The sequence below is a fragment of the Arthrobotrys flagrans genome (genome assembly GCF_004000055.1).
Source record: "Arthrobotrys flagrans strain CBS H-5679 chromosome Unknown unitig_9, whole genome shotgun sequence".
Taxonomy (NCBI): domain Eukaryota; kingdom Fungi; phylum Ascomycota; class Orbiliomycetes; order Orbiliales; family Orbiliaceae; genus Arthrobotrys; species Arthrobotrys flagrans.
In genome coordinates, this window is record NW_027137551.1 from 1,824,157 (window position 1) to 1,840,839 (window position 16,683).

At 46.4% G+C, this 16,683-nt stretch overlaps 5 protein-coding genes across 7 annotated transcripts; 3 read left to right on the top strand and 2 right to left on the bottom strand.

The window, feature by feature from the left end:
• Window positions 1-235: 235 nt before the first annotated feature.
• Window positions 236-1,475, top strand: DFL_005886 (uncharacterized protein; the record flags this gene model as incomplete). Of its 2 annotated transcripts, none has more annotated exons than XM_067635209.1 (5): window positions 236-320; window positions 389-521; window positions 570-911; window positions 979-1,269; window positions 1,337-1,475. In XM_067635209.1, the coding sequence occupies 5 exons, from the start codon at window positions 236-238 to the stop codon at window positions 1,473-1,475; spliced, it is 990 nt and encodes a 329-aa protein (XP_067489662.1). The 2 variants fall into 2 exon arrangements, with proteins under 2 accessions (XP_067489662.1, XP_067489663.1); XM_067635210.1 differs by having other exon boundaries at window positions 594-911.
• A 1,900-nt stretch (window positions 1,476-3,375) lies between these two features.
• Window positions 3,376-5,460, bottom strand: DFL_005887 (uncharacterized protein; the record flags this gene model as incomplete). Its single annotated transcript, XM_067635211.1, has 7 exons — window positions 3,376-4,020; window positions 4,085-4,578; window positions 4,668-4,690; window positions 4,763-4,833; window positions 4,906-4,992; window positions 5,059-5,069; window positions 5,154-5,460. 7 exons carry the CDS (start codon window positions 5,458-5,460, stop codon window positions 3,376-3,378), a joined length of 1,638 nt encoding a protein of 545 aa, XP_067489664.1.
• A 495-nt stretch (window positions 5,461-5,955) lies between these two features.
• Window positions 5,956-6,857, bottom strand: DFL_005888 (uncharacterized protein; the record flags this gene model as incomplete). Its single annotated transcript, XM_067635212.1, has 4 exons — window positions 5,956-6,475; window positions 6,537-6,564; window positions 6,641-6,656; window positions 6,735-6,857. 4 exons carry the CDS (start codon window positions 6,855-6,857, stop codon window positions 5,956-5,958), a joined length of 687 nt encoding a protein of 228 aa, XP_067489665.1.
• Window positions 6,858-7,190: 333 nt separating this feature from the next.
• Window positions 7,191-9,779, top strand: DFL_005889 (uncharacterized protein; the record flags this gene model as incomplete). Its single annotated transcript, XM_067635213.1, has 4 exons — window positions 7,191-7,319; window positions 7,394-7,582; window positions 7,656-8,970; window positions 9,028-9,779. 4 exons carry the CDS (start codon window positions 7,191-7,193, stop codon window positions 9,777-9,779), a joined length of 2,385 nt encoding a protein of 794 aa, XP_067489666.1.
• A 549-nt stretch (window positions 9,780-10,328) lies between these two features.
• Window positions 10,329-13,828, top strand: DFL_005890 (uncharacterized protein; the record flags this gene model as incomplete). 2 transcript variants are annotated; one of them, XM_067635215.1, is made up of 5 exons in its annotated part: window positions 10,329-10,362; window positions 10,451-10,526; window positions 10,680-12,054; window positions 12,119-13,356; window positions 13,444-13,828. In XM_067635215.1, the coding sequence occupies 5 exons, from the start codon at window positions 10,329-10,331 to the stop codon at window positions 13,826-13,828; spliced, it is 3,108 nt and encodes a 1,035-aa protein (XP_067489667.1). The 2 variants fall into 2 exon arrangements, with proteins under 2 accessions (XP_067489667.1, XP_067489668.1); XM_067635216.1 differs by having other exon boundaries at window positions 13,453-13,828.
• Window positions 13,829-16,683: the final 2,855 nt, after the last annotated feature.

Here is a 16,683-nt window from a genome sequence, read left to right on the forward strand (position 1 = left end):
GCCGTTTAGGCGGGAATACAGGTGCCGATGTCAAAGCGGTGGGATATCAACCTTTCTAAGTATGAGCAGATCTCCTTTAATAATATCATATACTTATATAAATACTGCGGTCCCTCCATGGATATGCAACTTATCTTTTCGTAGTGGCCACCAGCATTACTCGCTTCAGAAGGATCGATCGGTCGATTCATTGGAACTTACTTCCAGATATTGCATTAATATATAATACGTCAATATGCAACTGAAATTTCTTCTTTGGGCCTTCGTGGCAACCACTGTTATCGCCTCTGCCGTCCCAGAGGTTGCTGAGAAGCGTCACTGTAAGTTTTATACTGGCGTATTGACGGACTTTAGTATCACTGTAGAGCAACTACTAATATCCTACTAGATGGTGCACCTTCCACTGTCACCAAGTATGTCACCAAGTGGACTACTAAATGCGTGCCCAAGACCAAGACATGCACAAAATGGTCCAAGACACGAACAATCACGAACACGAAATGTTCAAAGACGACGACTAGGTGGAAAACAAAGACTTCGACTAGGTGGAAAACAAAGACTTCGACTAGGTGGAAAACAAAGACTTCGACTAGGTGGAAAACAAAGACTTCGACTAGGTGGAAAACAACCACCAAGCCAGCATCAACGAAGACTACAACAGAGACTGAAATAAAGTTTTCAACAACGACTGCAACATCAACTGCAACGGAGACGACGGTTTCAACAACGACTATAACGCAATCGCCGAGCAGTGCTCCAACTGGAGCAAGATATGCAGGTTGCTACAAGGAGAACCTTGAAAATGGCCACATGCTCAGCGATCTCTCCACAAGTACCGATGTGACTCCAGATACCTGCCAGAAACGCTGCTTCGATGCTGGTTATGCTTTGGCCGGTCTTACCAATGGAACGTAAGTCGAATCCCTAAATAAACTATTCCAAAATTTATAACATACTAATGGTATATAAATGTAAAAGCACTTGCGCCTGTGGTCATTCTATCGAAAACCCCTGGGCAGAGGTCGGAGATGAGGTTAACGACTGCTCTACACAGTGTGTGGCCGACCCTGAGGAGTTCTGTGGTGGCATCAATTTTTTTGAAATTTACGTCCAGTCAAAAAACCCCACGAACATTGGCTGCTACGACGATAGCACTAGCAATGCAATCCTCAGCGAGGCCTTTTACACCAGCCCCAAGATGACCCAATCGCTCTGCCAAGACCTCTGCTACGGCCAGGAGTTCACCTTAGCTGGTCTTAAGAATGGAAAGTAAGTTACCATGACGCTTAACATTCGAGTGTACTCAAATATATCTAACATACAATTTTTCAACCAGCGAGTGCGTCTGTGGTGACCAATTTATCAGCGCACCAATCCAGGACGGTAAAGGTCAATGCACAAAAGCTTGCGCGGGCAACGAAAATGAACACTGCGGCGGTGAATTTTTCCTCGAGGTTTTCGCTTTCACCGGCTAAAGGATTTTCTTATACGCATTATCGAAGTGATATTCTACTTCGCAGATATTTTATTGCTGAAGAGCGCCATTGTTTTAATTTTTTTGGACCCGATATCGCTTGGAAGCTGTTGATATTTTCCTTTTTGGCGGTCCTACATTTTCAATCTAATGACGGAGTCTACGTCACATGTATAATTTCTAGTCTATATTATTTAATTTTTTTACAATACCGCCCGTGCAGCTTGCAAGAGACCTTCGTGGTGGCTAGATTTCGCCATCACAGCTTACCGTAGTTCTTAAATACTTAAGTATATATTCCTCTGGGTAATCCTCAACGGATTTCTGGCTTCATAATTAATACTTCATCCATGCATATCTCAATTTTGTATACCCCAGCAATTATCATCTCCCGAGCTATCTAGATAGGGTGCCGGCCTTTGTTGGCAAATTGTATTGGGTGCCATATCTTTCTAGGTTTCCATAGCGCTAACTAACAGGGTCCGATATGTTTGAAGATAAATATCAATAGCATACCTATGCATCTAAAATGATTTCTCTCGAAATTAAACCTACACATAAATAAATGCACACCAGAATTTTGACGTAGCACGACCACTCAATAGGGTGATATATCACAAATTAAGGAGTCCGGCGACAAGACAAATGATAGAGAGGTATATGTTTAGGTCCCATTTGTTGATAACGTTTAACTTTTACCCAGCACATCTTGTCTCGTATTAATACCACAGCGCATCCATTCCTCAGAACTTCATAAGAATAATTTTCAGGGTCGGAGATAACAAGATGGGGATATAGCTCAGTTGGTAGAGCGCTTCCTTAGCGTGGGATAAAATCCTACTATCTGGATGAGGTCCCGGGTTCAATTCCCTGTGTCTCCAAGGCCTCCGGCTTTCTTCTTTTGCTATTGATTTCTTTTTCTTTTTCTTTTCTTCCTTCGAGGTATAACCCTCACGATATTGGAAGGAGCACTCGGAAGGTCGGTAGGGCTCATCAGTTTTTTTTTTCTTTTTTTTTACGACAGGGTTTGAAACACAAAACTTCAGGCTAACCAGCGAGAGGATGCAATTTCATGGCGAGCATGCACTATGCATATTGACCTAGACACACGACATTTCTATACAACCATTGACGAACCTCGAAGCCAATCAATTTGAAGTGCTGTAGTCAGTAGCTATCAGAACGGAGAGGACTATGTATTGTCATTTTTTCCACGGGAACTTTTAAACATCAATGGCCTGCCAATATAAATTTTAATAATGGAAAAAAAAAAAAAAAAAAGAAGACACACTCTAGAAAGGTTTTGTGTTGTAAATAGGCGCAAAGTGATTGAGTAGAAGACCAGATCTTAACTCGATTATATATGGCCCTTTTCAGCATTGGCAGACTTGGTTAACCAGTAGGCTGTAGTCTGAGAGTTCCGGGACTAAATCCCGGGCACATGCACACAGTTCTATGGTATAATTTATCAACTATATGCGCCACTGTGCACGTACATACCTGTGGTATTAGTTAGGTTTCGTTTCTAGAAGTTGGCTTCTTCATGGTATGGACATCTTGAACAATACTATGGGCCTATACTATAGTGATATAACTACTTAAGGAATACAAAGCAAAACGCTCAAAACAAATTGAAACCAGACCGTGAGGCCAATCTTCTAAGCCACCCCATGCCCCAGACACTCAAAGTATAAACCACAGGATGATGAATCGAACAAATGACAGAAATAATTAGCCGGCCGTTTAATAATACAGGCGCTATCGCTAACTTATAAAACATGTCAACGATGATGGCAGGGGCGAGATATCCAACTCTCCCTCCATAAAATACAACTAACCAATGTAGCAATCAATACAAACCGCTCCAAAGATCAAACCTAAAAATTGACCCAAGAACAAACCTATATCATAAACCTAAAACCCTTACCCTCACCTGGAACATAAGTCCCAGCCTCCGCTTGTCCCCTCGCCCTCCTCAAATAATCTTCATCCCTCTTCCTATTCTCCTTCGACAACATAACTCTCAACCAAAACGCCAACCCAGCAACGGCCAACATGAAACCTCCACATATTGTCATCCCCATTGTATAATATGGCCCATCTCTAGCCGGGTATAACCTCGTTCCTAGTAGAGGTCCACACTGCCCCACTAAGTTCAAGATAGCAACACCAGTACCCCTTCCCTCAGCACTCTCGGAATTTCCAATAGTCCAGGGGATAATAATCGCAATTGCGGAAAAGATGCCCGATGCTGCGAAATACACTGCTGCGTATCGCCATTTCCAGTCTGATAATCCTAGTTGTGGAGCGAATGCTAAGGCGCCATAGCCAAATGCTCCGGCTAAGGCACAGTTTATAACGAATATGCTTCGAGAGTGTAGACGGTCTGAAAAGTATGAAACGAGGATGACAGTAATGAATGCGACTACGTATGGTGGAGCCGAAAGGGCTTGGGAGGCGAGGGCGGTGTTACCCATTTCGTTGATAATCGTGGGAAGGAAAACTGGGAGGGAGGAGAAGGCGACGTTGCATGAGAAAAACATGAGCTAATAGGTATCGAAGCGGCGTTAGTCCGGATTACTTCATCTCGTGTATGATATTGGAACTTACAGCCGTTAACCAGTTCTGCAGCTCTCCTAGAGCTATCATAACCTCCCGCCAGTCAAATCTGCCACTGTTAACCTTTTTCGACGTGGCGGCTTTAAAGAAACTCATCCGCCTCTGCCGTCTGCTATGGCCTTGCAGCCGAATAACAGCAATCTGTCTCTCTTCCTCGTTCTTCAAAAACCAGGCATCACCGGGGCCGTCCGGTATGTACCACCATGCTACCACTGCGGCTATAAGACTCGGCCACCCTTCGATAATGAACAATGCCCGCCATGGCGCCAGTCCAGTGCTGAGCGATGTTAAAAGGTACGCTAGACTGCCAGCATAGGCCGTAGATAGTGGCGCAGCCGAGATGAAAAGACCGGTACGAAAAGCGAGTTCTTCACGCTTGTAAAAGAAAGAAAGATAAAAGGGTACACCTGGGCCGAAGGCTGCTTCTGCGATACCTAGTGCTGAACGGGCGAGCAGCAGGGAGGAGTAATTTGGGACAATGCCCTCTAAATTTCGAAGTCGTCTGTTAGATATGGTTCAACAAGGAATAAAATATAATAGAACAAAATAGAAATAGGGCAGCAATATAACTTACGAAGTGAAGCTACAAGTCCCCAACTTTAGCTTGAGTAGTTCATCGATCAGCTCTCGGCCCCGTGAGAAAGAAAGAAATATATAGGAGAAACTTACCCTGCGACACAAAATGCTACATAAGCGTGTGCAGGAAAGACTTTCCATAGTAGCGCCATCCATTCGAAAAGCTACAATTTTAGTAAAGAATTAGCAGCAATTCTGGAGTAATGTATTAAAGTGACTAAGCAGAGCCGGCTTACGATGTAAGTAATGTAGAACGCCGTGAGCAGCCATTCATACTGCCCATGCGACATCTCAAGATCCGCTTCCATCCCCGCTATCCGTGCCTAATATAGCAAACCGTGTTAATATGCGTGTGTTCCTGGAACTCAATTCAACAACGTCCGACTCACGTTTCCAATGTCTATTCCAATGAGCTTAATCGTTAGCCCACAAAACTCAATTTTCCACAATTCCCTTCCTCAAACTTCAATATATGACCACTCACTGGACCTATCCAAAAAGCTCAACATGTACAACAACGCTAGGAATGGAACGAGATAACGATCGAACCTCTTGATAACACGGTTCGTCTCTTCCGCTGTATACAAGAGATACGTCTCGTCGAGATCGGAGTCATCGGATTCATCGTCGGTGACAAGAACCTGATCTAGAGGTTCTGTGCCCAGAGTATTTCGGCGGAATACCTGAAGTTCGATGTTTTCAGCTGGAGGTGCTTGGTTGTGGGGAAGCTCATCGGGTGCTAGGTCCTCGCTCGAGCGGTTGTTGTGAGATAGAAGGCGAGAGGTTGACATTTTATGGTGATATCGATATGATATTATGGAATCGAAAAGGTATCATGACTTCGAGAGCATGACTTCCACGCGGGCATTCGTCAAAGGCTAGACTTCAATTCCGAGTTGCGATCTGGTACGTAAGAAAAGGGTGTCTGTCGGTAGCGCGACAAACATGGAATGAATTCGAAGAAGTCGCGCGACGCTAATTACCAGAGTTATCTCAAACGAGATTGCAGGCCTTCTAGTCATTTCACGATCACAATTGCACAGGAGGAGATTATATAATTTCAGGATCAGAATAAGGATAAGGAGAAAGAGAGAAGGGGTATTGTAGTAATCTTCAGTTTGGATTATCGACATCGCACCAATGCGCCCGTTCAAACCCAAGAACGCCCCTCTGCAGCCAAAAAAAAAAAAAAAAGCAACCTCTAGAATAGCACTAAGTCACCACCCACCATCTCAAAATACCATCACCATCACCATTCATACAGGACTAGGACTAAAAAAAGGAACTTATCCAATCGGCTTCATCTTCTTCTTTTTCGCCGGCTGTTTGCCCTTCTGGAAGTCCCGCCACGAGCTGATTCTCTGGTCCCTGGTGTCCTCCCATGCCTGCTCATTTTCCCGCTTCCGTTTCCTCGCCTCGATCTCGGCTTCAGCCTTTCTCTGTTCTCGACCCTCCTCAGCCAGTTGTGCCTTCATCTGCTTCCGTTTTCTCAGCTCATTGTCGATTAGGACCTCTTTTGTCTTCTCTCTCCAGTCCTTCTTAAAGGCCTCGGACTGCAGGTCTGGGTGATCCACTGTCCACTTTCGCTCTCTGATCAATAGCATCCTGGCATCAGCAATAGCTTCGTCGAGTCTAACCCGGGTCTTTTCCTCCATCAGTTCGTTCTGTGCCTTTTTGAGCCGGTCGAAAGCGTCCGGTGCCTGTGGATTCTTGGTCTTGTCGGGATGGATTAGTAGCGACTTTTTTCGGTACTGCATCTTGATGTCAGACTCAGGAACACCCGGTTGGAGGTCCAGGACAGCATATCTAGAGAACAGTTAGCAGGCCGACTCGTATCCGAGCATTGGTAGCTGGTGGTAGAGCTTACGCATCGAGTTTGAAGGCGTTCAAGATCCCTGGAATTCGCTGGTTAGTATCGACGACTCAGACTCGGACTCGGACTTTGGACTGTGTAGATTTGTATGGACGTACTCTGAATCTCTGCATCCTGTAGACAATAAACCATTAGCCATGAGCTAGCTCCTTGTAACTTTGATGCCAACCTTGAATATCACAAAGAAGATACCTTTCGGAACTCAAGTTCCTCCCGCTCAATCGCACTCAGTGACTCCTTATCAATCTCAACCTCTCCTTGCGGCTCCTCCACCTTGGTTGGTTCCTCTTTCTTCTTCTCAGCGGCAGCCGACATATCCACGTTTAATAATGGTATCCTCTATCGACTTTTCTAGTGCTGCTTTGGTGTGAAGTGAAAGCTATGCTGAGCTGCAGGTTGATAGAATCGCGCCTTGCCAGTGCGTACTGTTTATGCGAGTATGCGTGTTCTGTTGTTGGTTGGCGGTGGCAGCTCATCTGCACAACTCGTCTCGGCCCAAACATATCGGCGGCAGGACCACAAAAAGATCCCTGCTGAAATTTTTCGCGACGAATCCGAATCTTTAAAACTTCAAACCCTCACAACCTTTCCCCAGCCACAGGAACGACAGTCGACAGAGCTGACCGAACACAACCGGATACCTTCACAATGGCCAAAGGCGCCAAATTACCCGGCTCTTTGCCACAGCTAAAACCTCGTCGCAAGGAATCGAAATCTCTAAAGCGAAAGCGTGAGGAGGAAGAACTCGAAAACCTCGAAAAGGCGGCGCAAGAGTTCGTATGTCGCCTACTTCCTTCCATACGGCATCATATCGTACTAGAAATATTCTAACAAGAACGGTCTATGTCTAGGATGCTTCCAATCTTACAAAATTCACCGATCTTCCATTGTCCAGACAGACCGCCGGTGGCCTCGACAAGTCGCATTTCAAAGTCCCCACCGACATCCAGCGAAAAGCCATACCTCTCGCACTGAAAGGCAAAGATATCCTTGGTGCTGCAAAAACTGGTAGCGGAAAGACTTTGGCATTCCTAATACCCGTATGCTGCCCGATTCTCCGATTCTATATTGGTCGAAATCTCTACTCACAGCTTTCTTTACCTCTAAATTTAGGTCCTCGAAAAACTCCACCGTGCAAAATGGACACCTGACGACGGTCTAGGCGCTTTAATCATCTCACCGACTCGTGAACTTGCAATTCAAATCTTCGAAGTTCTCCGTAGGGTCGGTCAGCGCCACTCCTTCTCTGCCGGTCTCGTAATTGGCGGTAAAAACCTTCAAGACGAACGAGAGCGACTCGGTCGAATGAACATCCTTGTTTGCACGCCCGGCCGTATGAAACAGCATCTGGAACAGAACCCCGACCTCGATACTTATAATCTACAAATCCTTGTACTGGATGAGGCAGACAGAATACTGGATATGGGTTTTAAAGATGCAATTGATGCAATCGTTCAAGGGATTCCGAAGAGCCGACAGACATTACTGTTTAGTGCCACTCAAACGAAGAATGTGAACGATTTAGCTAGGTTGAGCCTTAAGGACCCCGAGTACGTAGCCGTACACGAAGCTGCAAGTGCAGCTACACCAGGAAAACTACAGCAACATTACATTGTCACACCGTTACCAGAAAAGCTAGATATTCTATGGAGCTTCATCAGAGCGAATGTCAAATCGAAAATACTAGTCTTCTTTTCATCGACAAAACAAGTCAGATTCGTCTACGAGACCTTCAGGCAAATGCAGCCGGGTATTCCGTTATTGCATTTAACGGGAAAGCAGAAACAAACAGCGAGGTTGGAGATCTCCGCGAAGTTCTCCAGTTCGAAGAATTCGTGTTTGTTTGCGACGGATGTAGTGGCAAGAGGGTTGGATTTTCCGGCAGTGGATTGGGTTATTCAAGTGGACTGCCCTGAAGATGCGGATACCTATATTCATCGGGTGGGCAGAACGGCAAGATATGAAAGAGATGGTAGAGGAGTATTGCTTTTGTGCCCAACAGAAGAGAAAGGTATGCTTGAAAGACTCAAGACTAAAAAAGTTCCAATCGAAAAGATCAATGTGAAGCAGAACAAGAAGCAAAGTGTGCAGAACCAGCTTCAGGGGATATGTTTCAAGGACCCAGAGATAAAATACCTGGGACAAAAGGCATTTACAAGTTATGCGAGGAGTGTGTATGTGCAAAAGGACAAGGACATTTTCGATCTAGAAAAGCTACCGCTACCAGAATTCGCGACGAGTTTGGGACTTCCGGGTGCCCCGAGGATAAAGTTCTTAAAAGGAGAAGATACAAAGCAGAGGAAGAATGCGCCAAGGGCACTATTGAAAGACAAGGACAGCAGCGAAGATGAGGAAAGTGGTGAGGAAGATACGAAGAAGGAGAAGAAAAAAGAGGTTAGGACGAAATACGATAGGATGTTCGAAAGACGTGAGTATTTCTTTGCTATTATATATCATTCCCGGTAAACGTACTAATTATTTACAGAAAATCAAAATATCTTCACATCACACTACACCGGTATGGTGCGACATGGGGAAGAGGAAGAAGGAGAAGAAAAGGATGAGGACTTTCTTGCAGTTAAAGGCCATGGCTATGGCTCCGATACGGAAAACAACGAGGGTCCAAGTAACGGCCAGAAGTTCATCCAGGTACACGGCAAAGACCCAATGTTGGTGGACTCGAAACGACGAGAAAAACTGGCAACATCGAAGAAAGCTTTGCTCAAATATAAAGGCAAAGGTACCAAATTGGTATTCGACGAAGAAGGCGAAGCACATGCGATCTACGAATTTGAGGATGAAGAGGAGTTCAAGAAAGCTGGCGACGCAGAGGAACAAAGAAGCAGGTTCTTGGCGGAGGAAAAGAAGAAGGTCAGCGCTGCCGATGAAGAAGATAAGGGCGTGGCGAAGGAGAAGAGGAGAGCGAAGAGGGAGAAACAGAAGGCGAGGATGCTTGAGGGAGAGGATGACGGTGAAGAAGAAGGGTTCACCGGCGGGTTACCACTTATACCTTATGAAGATTTCGATGCCAGACGAGAAGAAAGTGATGACGACAAAGTACCGGAACTCGTCGAAGAGGACCGACCTGCGAAGAAACAGAAGAAATGGTTTGAAGACGATTCTGAGGAAGAGCGAAAGAAGAAGAAGGCAAAGAGGAAGGGCAAGGTCGTGGAGATGCAAGAAGAACCGGAGACCTTGGACGACCTGGAAGCGCTCGCTGCTGGACTACTTGCGTAGAAGGAGCTTATCTTCTGGTCGCTCGATGTACGAATGTAAAGGACGTACCCCTTTGGAGTTTATTTATTCCTGGATCCAGAGCCGCAGGGTTTATAGAACTCGAATATGGCGCATTCGATTGTGATACCATTGCGCCCTTGAGATGCAATTCCACAAGATCGATACGTATACACAGCGACAATCTTTATAAATTTAGACATGCTCTTACTGCCCATCTTATGTCATGACCTTATACATTTCTAAAGTGCCTGTCTGGGTATCAAGAATTTAAGTTAATTCATTAGCTAGACCTGGCTGATTGCTCGTATCGCCCGGCTTTAGCCAGGATTTAGGCTTGTTGGCCAAACCACAAACGAGCCGCCTAATCTGAAGCCTGGCTGCTTCCCCACGCGGCTTTCCCTCCGCCCACCTCTCAACCTGTCGCCTGCGAATCCAGCTTCCGTATATAGTCCTTTCTGTTCTTGCTCTTGTACAATACCAAAATAATACCCCTTTGCTCTTGCGATTGCTTTCTTTCAGTAATACATACACATCGTCGGGTTATTTGAGATGGCGCGCAAAGCCCGCCAGAAGATTAGTTATGGTAATAATGGCTCTCCCCTGCGACTGTCGCAATTATGCTGTGGAACCTCCGCAAATGACGGACTAACAAGATTAATATATCAATGCAGTGCTGCCGCTCCCGAATTCACCGGGAGGGCACCGGCTCGGTGTGAATTCGCTGGCTCTCGACCTCCGAGGAACCCTGTACGTCAATTAATTGTAACTTGAATGTCATGCATTGTTCGAAGCCCGCCGTCGCGTGAGATATTCGAAGCTGCAGGGCGAAATGGCGCAAATACTCACAGGCGCTCAAGAGGTAGAATGTTATATCTAACTTGGATTCTACAATACCTGCAGCTATTCTGCCGGTCGCGACGGCGTCATCTGCGCTTGGGATATCCAAACCGACCTGACGGTCCCACCAGGCCCCTCTCTTGCAAACGGGGATACACCTACGTCGAGACCGAGGCCGCCAGCATCAACCTTCAAATCCCAGGTTCAGGCACATACCCACTGGGTCAATGATCTCGCTTTAACCTCCGACTCTTCTGCTGTCGTATCTTGCTCGTCTGATTTGACTGTCAAGCTCTGGCGGCCATCTTCCAAAGCCCCTCCTTCCGATCTAGGCAATCACAGCGACTATGTCAAATGTGTAGTCGCATCCGGACCTGCCTCCAAAACAAGTGGAACGTGGGTCGCCTCTGGTGGTCTTGATCGTAAAATCTTCTTGTGGGATCTCTCTGGCCAAGGCGAACAATCATGCATCGATGTTGGCGATGGTGGTGACAAAGACAATCCGAAGGGATCGGTCTACTCATTGGGTATAGGCGGTGGCATCCTCGCCTCTGGAGGGCCTGAAAGCGTCGTCAGACTCTGGGACCCAAGGACCGGAAAGCCAATCACCAAGTTTGTCGGCCACACCGACCTCGTCAGGTCCATCCTGATCTCTGAAGATGCAAATATCATCCTCTCTGCTTCATCGGACGCCACTGTAAAGATGTGGTCTGTGACTGGTGGCCGTTGCCTACATACTCTCACGATGCATAATGACAGCGTGTGGTCGCTGCACTCGTCTCACCCTCAACTCGAACTTTTCCATTCCGCCGATAGAACCGGGCTAGTTGCTAAGACGGACATCAGGAACATCGGAGAGATCGAAGAGGGTATCTGCGTGGCTGTGTGCCAGGAGAATGAAGGTGTAAACAAGGTTATTGCGGATGGCGGGTTAGGAGATTATATCTGGACTGCTACATCTAGTTCGAGGATACATCGTTGGTTGGATGTTGATACCAATGCAGAGATAGCATCGCCAAAGGAGACAGTACCGGTGGCTTCAAGATCACCTGCGCTACCTGGGCTGCCCACCTTCCACCAGCATCGACCGTCCAATGCCTCGATAGCTACTGTCGTCGGGTACCCGAAAAAGTCGAATAAACCACAGATTCAACTAAACTCCATCTTGAAGTTATCGAATACCTCGGCATTCACGACACACGATGTTAGAGATCCTGATGAAGTTACCATATACTCTATCCCACAAGCCAGGCATGCATCCATCACGGAGGCAATGATGGGAGTTGAGGATACTGGGGACACGAAACCGATTTACGAACAACCAGATGAAACAATCGAAGGCCAGAACGGGTTGATAAAGCATATTCTCCTCAACGACAGGAGGCGTGTATTAACCGTTGACTCAGCCGGGGATGTCCTCGAATGGGATCTTGTCAGGGTATGTTTTGCCTCCCACTCACCACAAAAGTGCAGAAACAGAGTATATTCACATCATTACGCAGTGCACAGTTCTGAAGGAGTGGGGTAAACGACACATCGAAGAAGTACAGCGCGAGATTAACCCTCGTGAGAACCTGTCCAACTGGTGTCAAGTTGATACTCGAACTGGTCGACTTGCCTGCGTGCTTGAAGAGAACTACTGCTTTGATGGAGAGACATACGCCGATGAGGTTGAGTTGGAGGAGAAAATCGAATTCCGAGACGACCATAGAATTAATCTTGGAAAATGGGTTTTAAGATACCTCTTCTCAAATCTCATCGACGAAGAGATCCGCCGTGATGAAGAGTATCGGAAGGAGCTAGCAATAGCACAGGCAGCGAGAGAGGCGGTGCGACGACAAAATGCACCCTCCGCAATAAGTTTGCCGGGGCCACTATCTCAGCTTCATGACCCTCTTACACCTTCTGCTACGACCCCAAGGCCCGGCCTTAATGGTTTATCAGGCGCTCAATACCCCCAGACACCGGGAATGTCAATAGGGCTCGCGACCCCTGCCACTAACCACTTCCCTAGTAGCACACCTAGCGGATCCGTCCTCCCGCCTATGGCAGAAGAGGATGGAAAATCAGGAGATAAGCCCAGTGGCTCTGACGATCACGACTATTTTTCAACCGTCCCACCTAAACCTAAAGACGAAGAATCATCAACTGCGAACACGACTGGCCCTTCGACAACAGCAACAACTCCAGGCGGCGTCCCGTCGACCGCAGAACCCCCGGCTGTTGCCACTCCAGCCGCAACCTCTAAACTCTCCCTCGCCAAATTCTGGGGCAAGAAATCCAAGCAAAGCGAAGAGAAGAAGCCAGAGGAGCCAAAGCCAGAGGAGCCAGCCGAACCTGTCAAGCAACCTGAGCTGTTCGACGATACCCTCGCCGGCGTTATTAAGCGCATTAGGCAATCCTACGAAGTATACAGCCCAGACAGATTAAACTCAGACTTCAGCATCAAATCCGCAATTTGTCCGTCTCTACCCTCGGAAACGCCGGTGCTGAAGCACCCGCCTGAAATGGTGTTGATAATTCAAGAAGACTCGCCAGATTCCGGTGGTATGAAAGACGTTTACAGAGGCACTGTAGGCGCCCTGGGTGATGAGGCCGACGAGTTAGAAAAGGTCCTCCCTGGGTGGGTTGCAGAGGCAATATTGCTGAACAAGGTGCCCCTGAAGGAAGTTGTTAAGGTCAGCTTTGTATTGGTACCGTGGAAGGACAAGTTGGCTAGTATTGGCGATGCAGCTGACCCGTGAGTATTCCCCAAACCTTAATATCTTTTCGGAAGTATTATTGTTACTATTATTATTACTATTATATATATAACTGACAAATGTAGATTGGGCAGCAACAATCGATTAAACGCAAACCGCATGCTTCGCGCGCGCAAGATCGTCACGTATATTTACGACAGACTTGACCCATTACCTGCACAGGCTGGTGGGCCGGGTACAGACTTTGGAGATGAGAGAAGGAAGCCAGAGGATTGGTTGGAGTTGGTTATTAAAGATGAAGTAGTGCCGTTGAATATGACTTTGGCGACCATGAAGGCTCATGTGTGGAGGACCGGTGGGGACGTAGTTGTACATTATAGAATTAAAGATGGGGAGGAACCGATTGAGAGAAGAGTGGCGGAAGTTCTTACGGAAGATGAAGCGGCTGAGGGGGCAAAGGAGGAGACGAAGGATGAGATACCAGATACTAAGGAAGAAAAAGCGGAGTGAAGGTTTGTAAAGCAAAGGTAATGTTATTAGATAGACGCATGCATGTCACGATAGCGATGGTTTTGATGCAGTTTTACAGAGGCCTTTGTATATTAATATGAAGCGGAATTGGAATTGGAGCCTACTCTATAACTTAACAGCCTTGAAGTCAAGCTGGAGAGTCTAGCGACGAGACAACCTCGAAGTACAGCTATGTCAAATGCATTAATACTCGTAGGGCCCCTCGGTGGCATGCCGCCTTAGCACTCCCATCATGGCGACAAGATGGACCCGTTGGCTAAGACAATGTTTACCTATCTACCTTCGCGGCGAATACAGGTACGATAGGGTTTAATAGGTCTAGACGTCTACTCATGCTCAGAGCGCCTTCCACCAAGATGGCTAGATCAACTGGATCCCTCTACTTCGGCACACCAACTATGTCCCTCGGAACGAGGAACCACCGCATACAGCGGCAAGCCCCGTTCAACAGAGTGGGTCCACGATGTCATTCGAATAGGTGATAGACGTTACTTTTCCTAAAGCCAAGGCAATAATATTTTTGCACAGTAGCCTCAAGATCATGTGCAAACTGCGTAGTGCCCCAAATTCTTGCCTGCATATACATTGTGGAGTCTACTGACCCTCGAGACGAATCTGAGTGGCTAAAGACTAAACACCTGAAGCCAGAATGAGGGCTTGAGGGCCCACTTGAAAAGTCGGATCGGCTAATTGGAGGCAAAATACACTGTTCCGACGCAGGCGAGAAGTAGTTTCCTTGCTGGACCCACTTCACAGGATTCCGACCTGTATCAAAGCATCGGTGACTTTTTTTTCTTGAATTCTTGTCAGTGTTGAAATTTTTACGTGATTAAGACAAGCTGACCTTGCCACAGCTCGCAGGACGCAGTATACATATGCAGTTCGTGAATATTATCTTCTGAAGCATGAGCGATGCGGAATTATGCATACCTGCAAAAATAAAGGGAGATTGTTTCGTCACCCGACAATTGTGGAGCCCTTTCTATTTCTGCTCTCGAATCGAGTCGGACGAATTTTTGCGCACAACCATGCAGTGCGACATTCATTACATGCCTTCGGATCCTTTATCAATCAAAAATTTAACGGCGACTCCATAGAAAATACAGGGCGGCGGCGCGGGAAATGCCTTTTTTTCTCTCTCAATCCCTTTCGATCCAATTGGCGCCGATCAATTAGGCCATGTTCGTGCAAATAGATGTTGGGCAGTCGAAAAGGGCTCTACATGGAAGTCAGAAAAAATGTCCGCGGACAACAGGACCCGTTGAACTTAAAAGTTCACAAACAGCCGTCCACGCTGCCGCCCGTGCACGGCTGCCGTATTCGCTTATTCTATGCATATTGAACTAACCTTTAGAGCTTCCTCCCGGGCAGAATAGATCTATGCCAGATTGCAGGATGAAAGGCTGGAGAAACATTTACTCCCCCCACAGATTCAAACAGCGACATTCATACAGAGGTATTCTAGCCACAGGTGACCTTCCGAATTGATGGCAATACATCAATAACAAAGGAAGGGAAAAATACCAAAAAATCATTTAAAACTTTATAAATTTATGCAATAAGTGCGCAAAAGAAAGGAGTCTTTACGGAAGGGCAACTGCATAGCTGCACAGCTGGCCGCTGAAGATAACCCTGAGTCTATTTACCAATGATATTCATACACACACCCCGGCAACAAAGCTTCAAAGAGAATTACCTATCGCAAAGTGGCTAGATCTATAAATAAGAAAAATCCACCGGAGCCGAACGCCAGATCGTGAGGCGTCTACCCACTCTATCCCCGTGGTCTTCCAAAATAGAGTCTAGAGCGTCGCCTTCTCATCGTGGCGACGTAGGGACAAGGCATTAGCAAGTGGAGCTCAAGTGCTTATGTAGAGGTACAACTTCAAAGACCCTTTGACGCCCAGTGCATAGGTCGCGGATTCGGATGTTCTCTGCCCTAGCTTCCCGAGACCTCGGGGGATTCGAGATATATCAACTGAGGAAGCTGGATATATCAGGCCATGAAGATATCAACCATATTATAGAGTATACATAAACTTTAAATTTTGAGAAAATGGCTTATGATTAGCAATAAATAATGGGCTGAATATATACCCCGACAAGAGCAATTGGAGGCAAAAGACACCCACAATCTACCGTTAACCGGTGCATATCTATAAAACGCCAACTATTTCATCAGTCACGAACTGTGAAGATGTAAAGCCTACAATTGGACAGCCAGCTGGATCAATCATTAATTAATCGTTCCGAGACTTTCTCCGTCTAACGCTTACTGCGTCCATGAGCGTAATGGCCGTTTCAACAAAGGCTGAGCGGAACGGAAACTTATACCACCTCGCCCTGCAGCTATAACGGTAAACCCTCCTTGTTTCTATGTATGTGTATCTCGGTTTCGGGTTGATATGATCATCATTAACAAAACCTGAAATGCCGAGCTTCTGGTACCCTGAATAAATTAAACGCACATGTAGCTGGACCTTTTAGTAAAAGATCTTTGCCTTTATTTTCAAGATAATTATCATATATAAGTTGATATTGCACAGTCGCGCTAATCTTCTTTCTGACCAAATACCAAGCTCTTGAAACAACTGGTTAACCTGCGTTGCAGACGTTGTATTTCAGTTACTAAATCATTAATCAATTGTATTGAGAAGGACGCAATCGCGGGCCCGGGTTTAATAGATCCTGGTATAATGCAAGAACATGCCAGCTTGAAGTAGTATCTCATGTGATTGCGAAGTAGGGGTTTCTATTCTATCTACCAGCCCTAGTTTAAACAGTGAATTCCGGTTCGGTTCAAATCGGTCCCAAGGCGCTAGCTTAAACTAAGC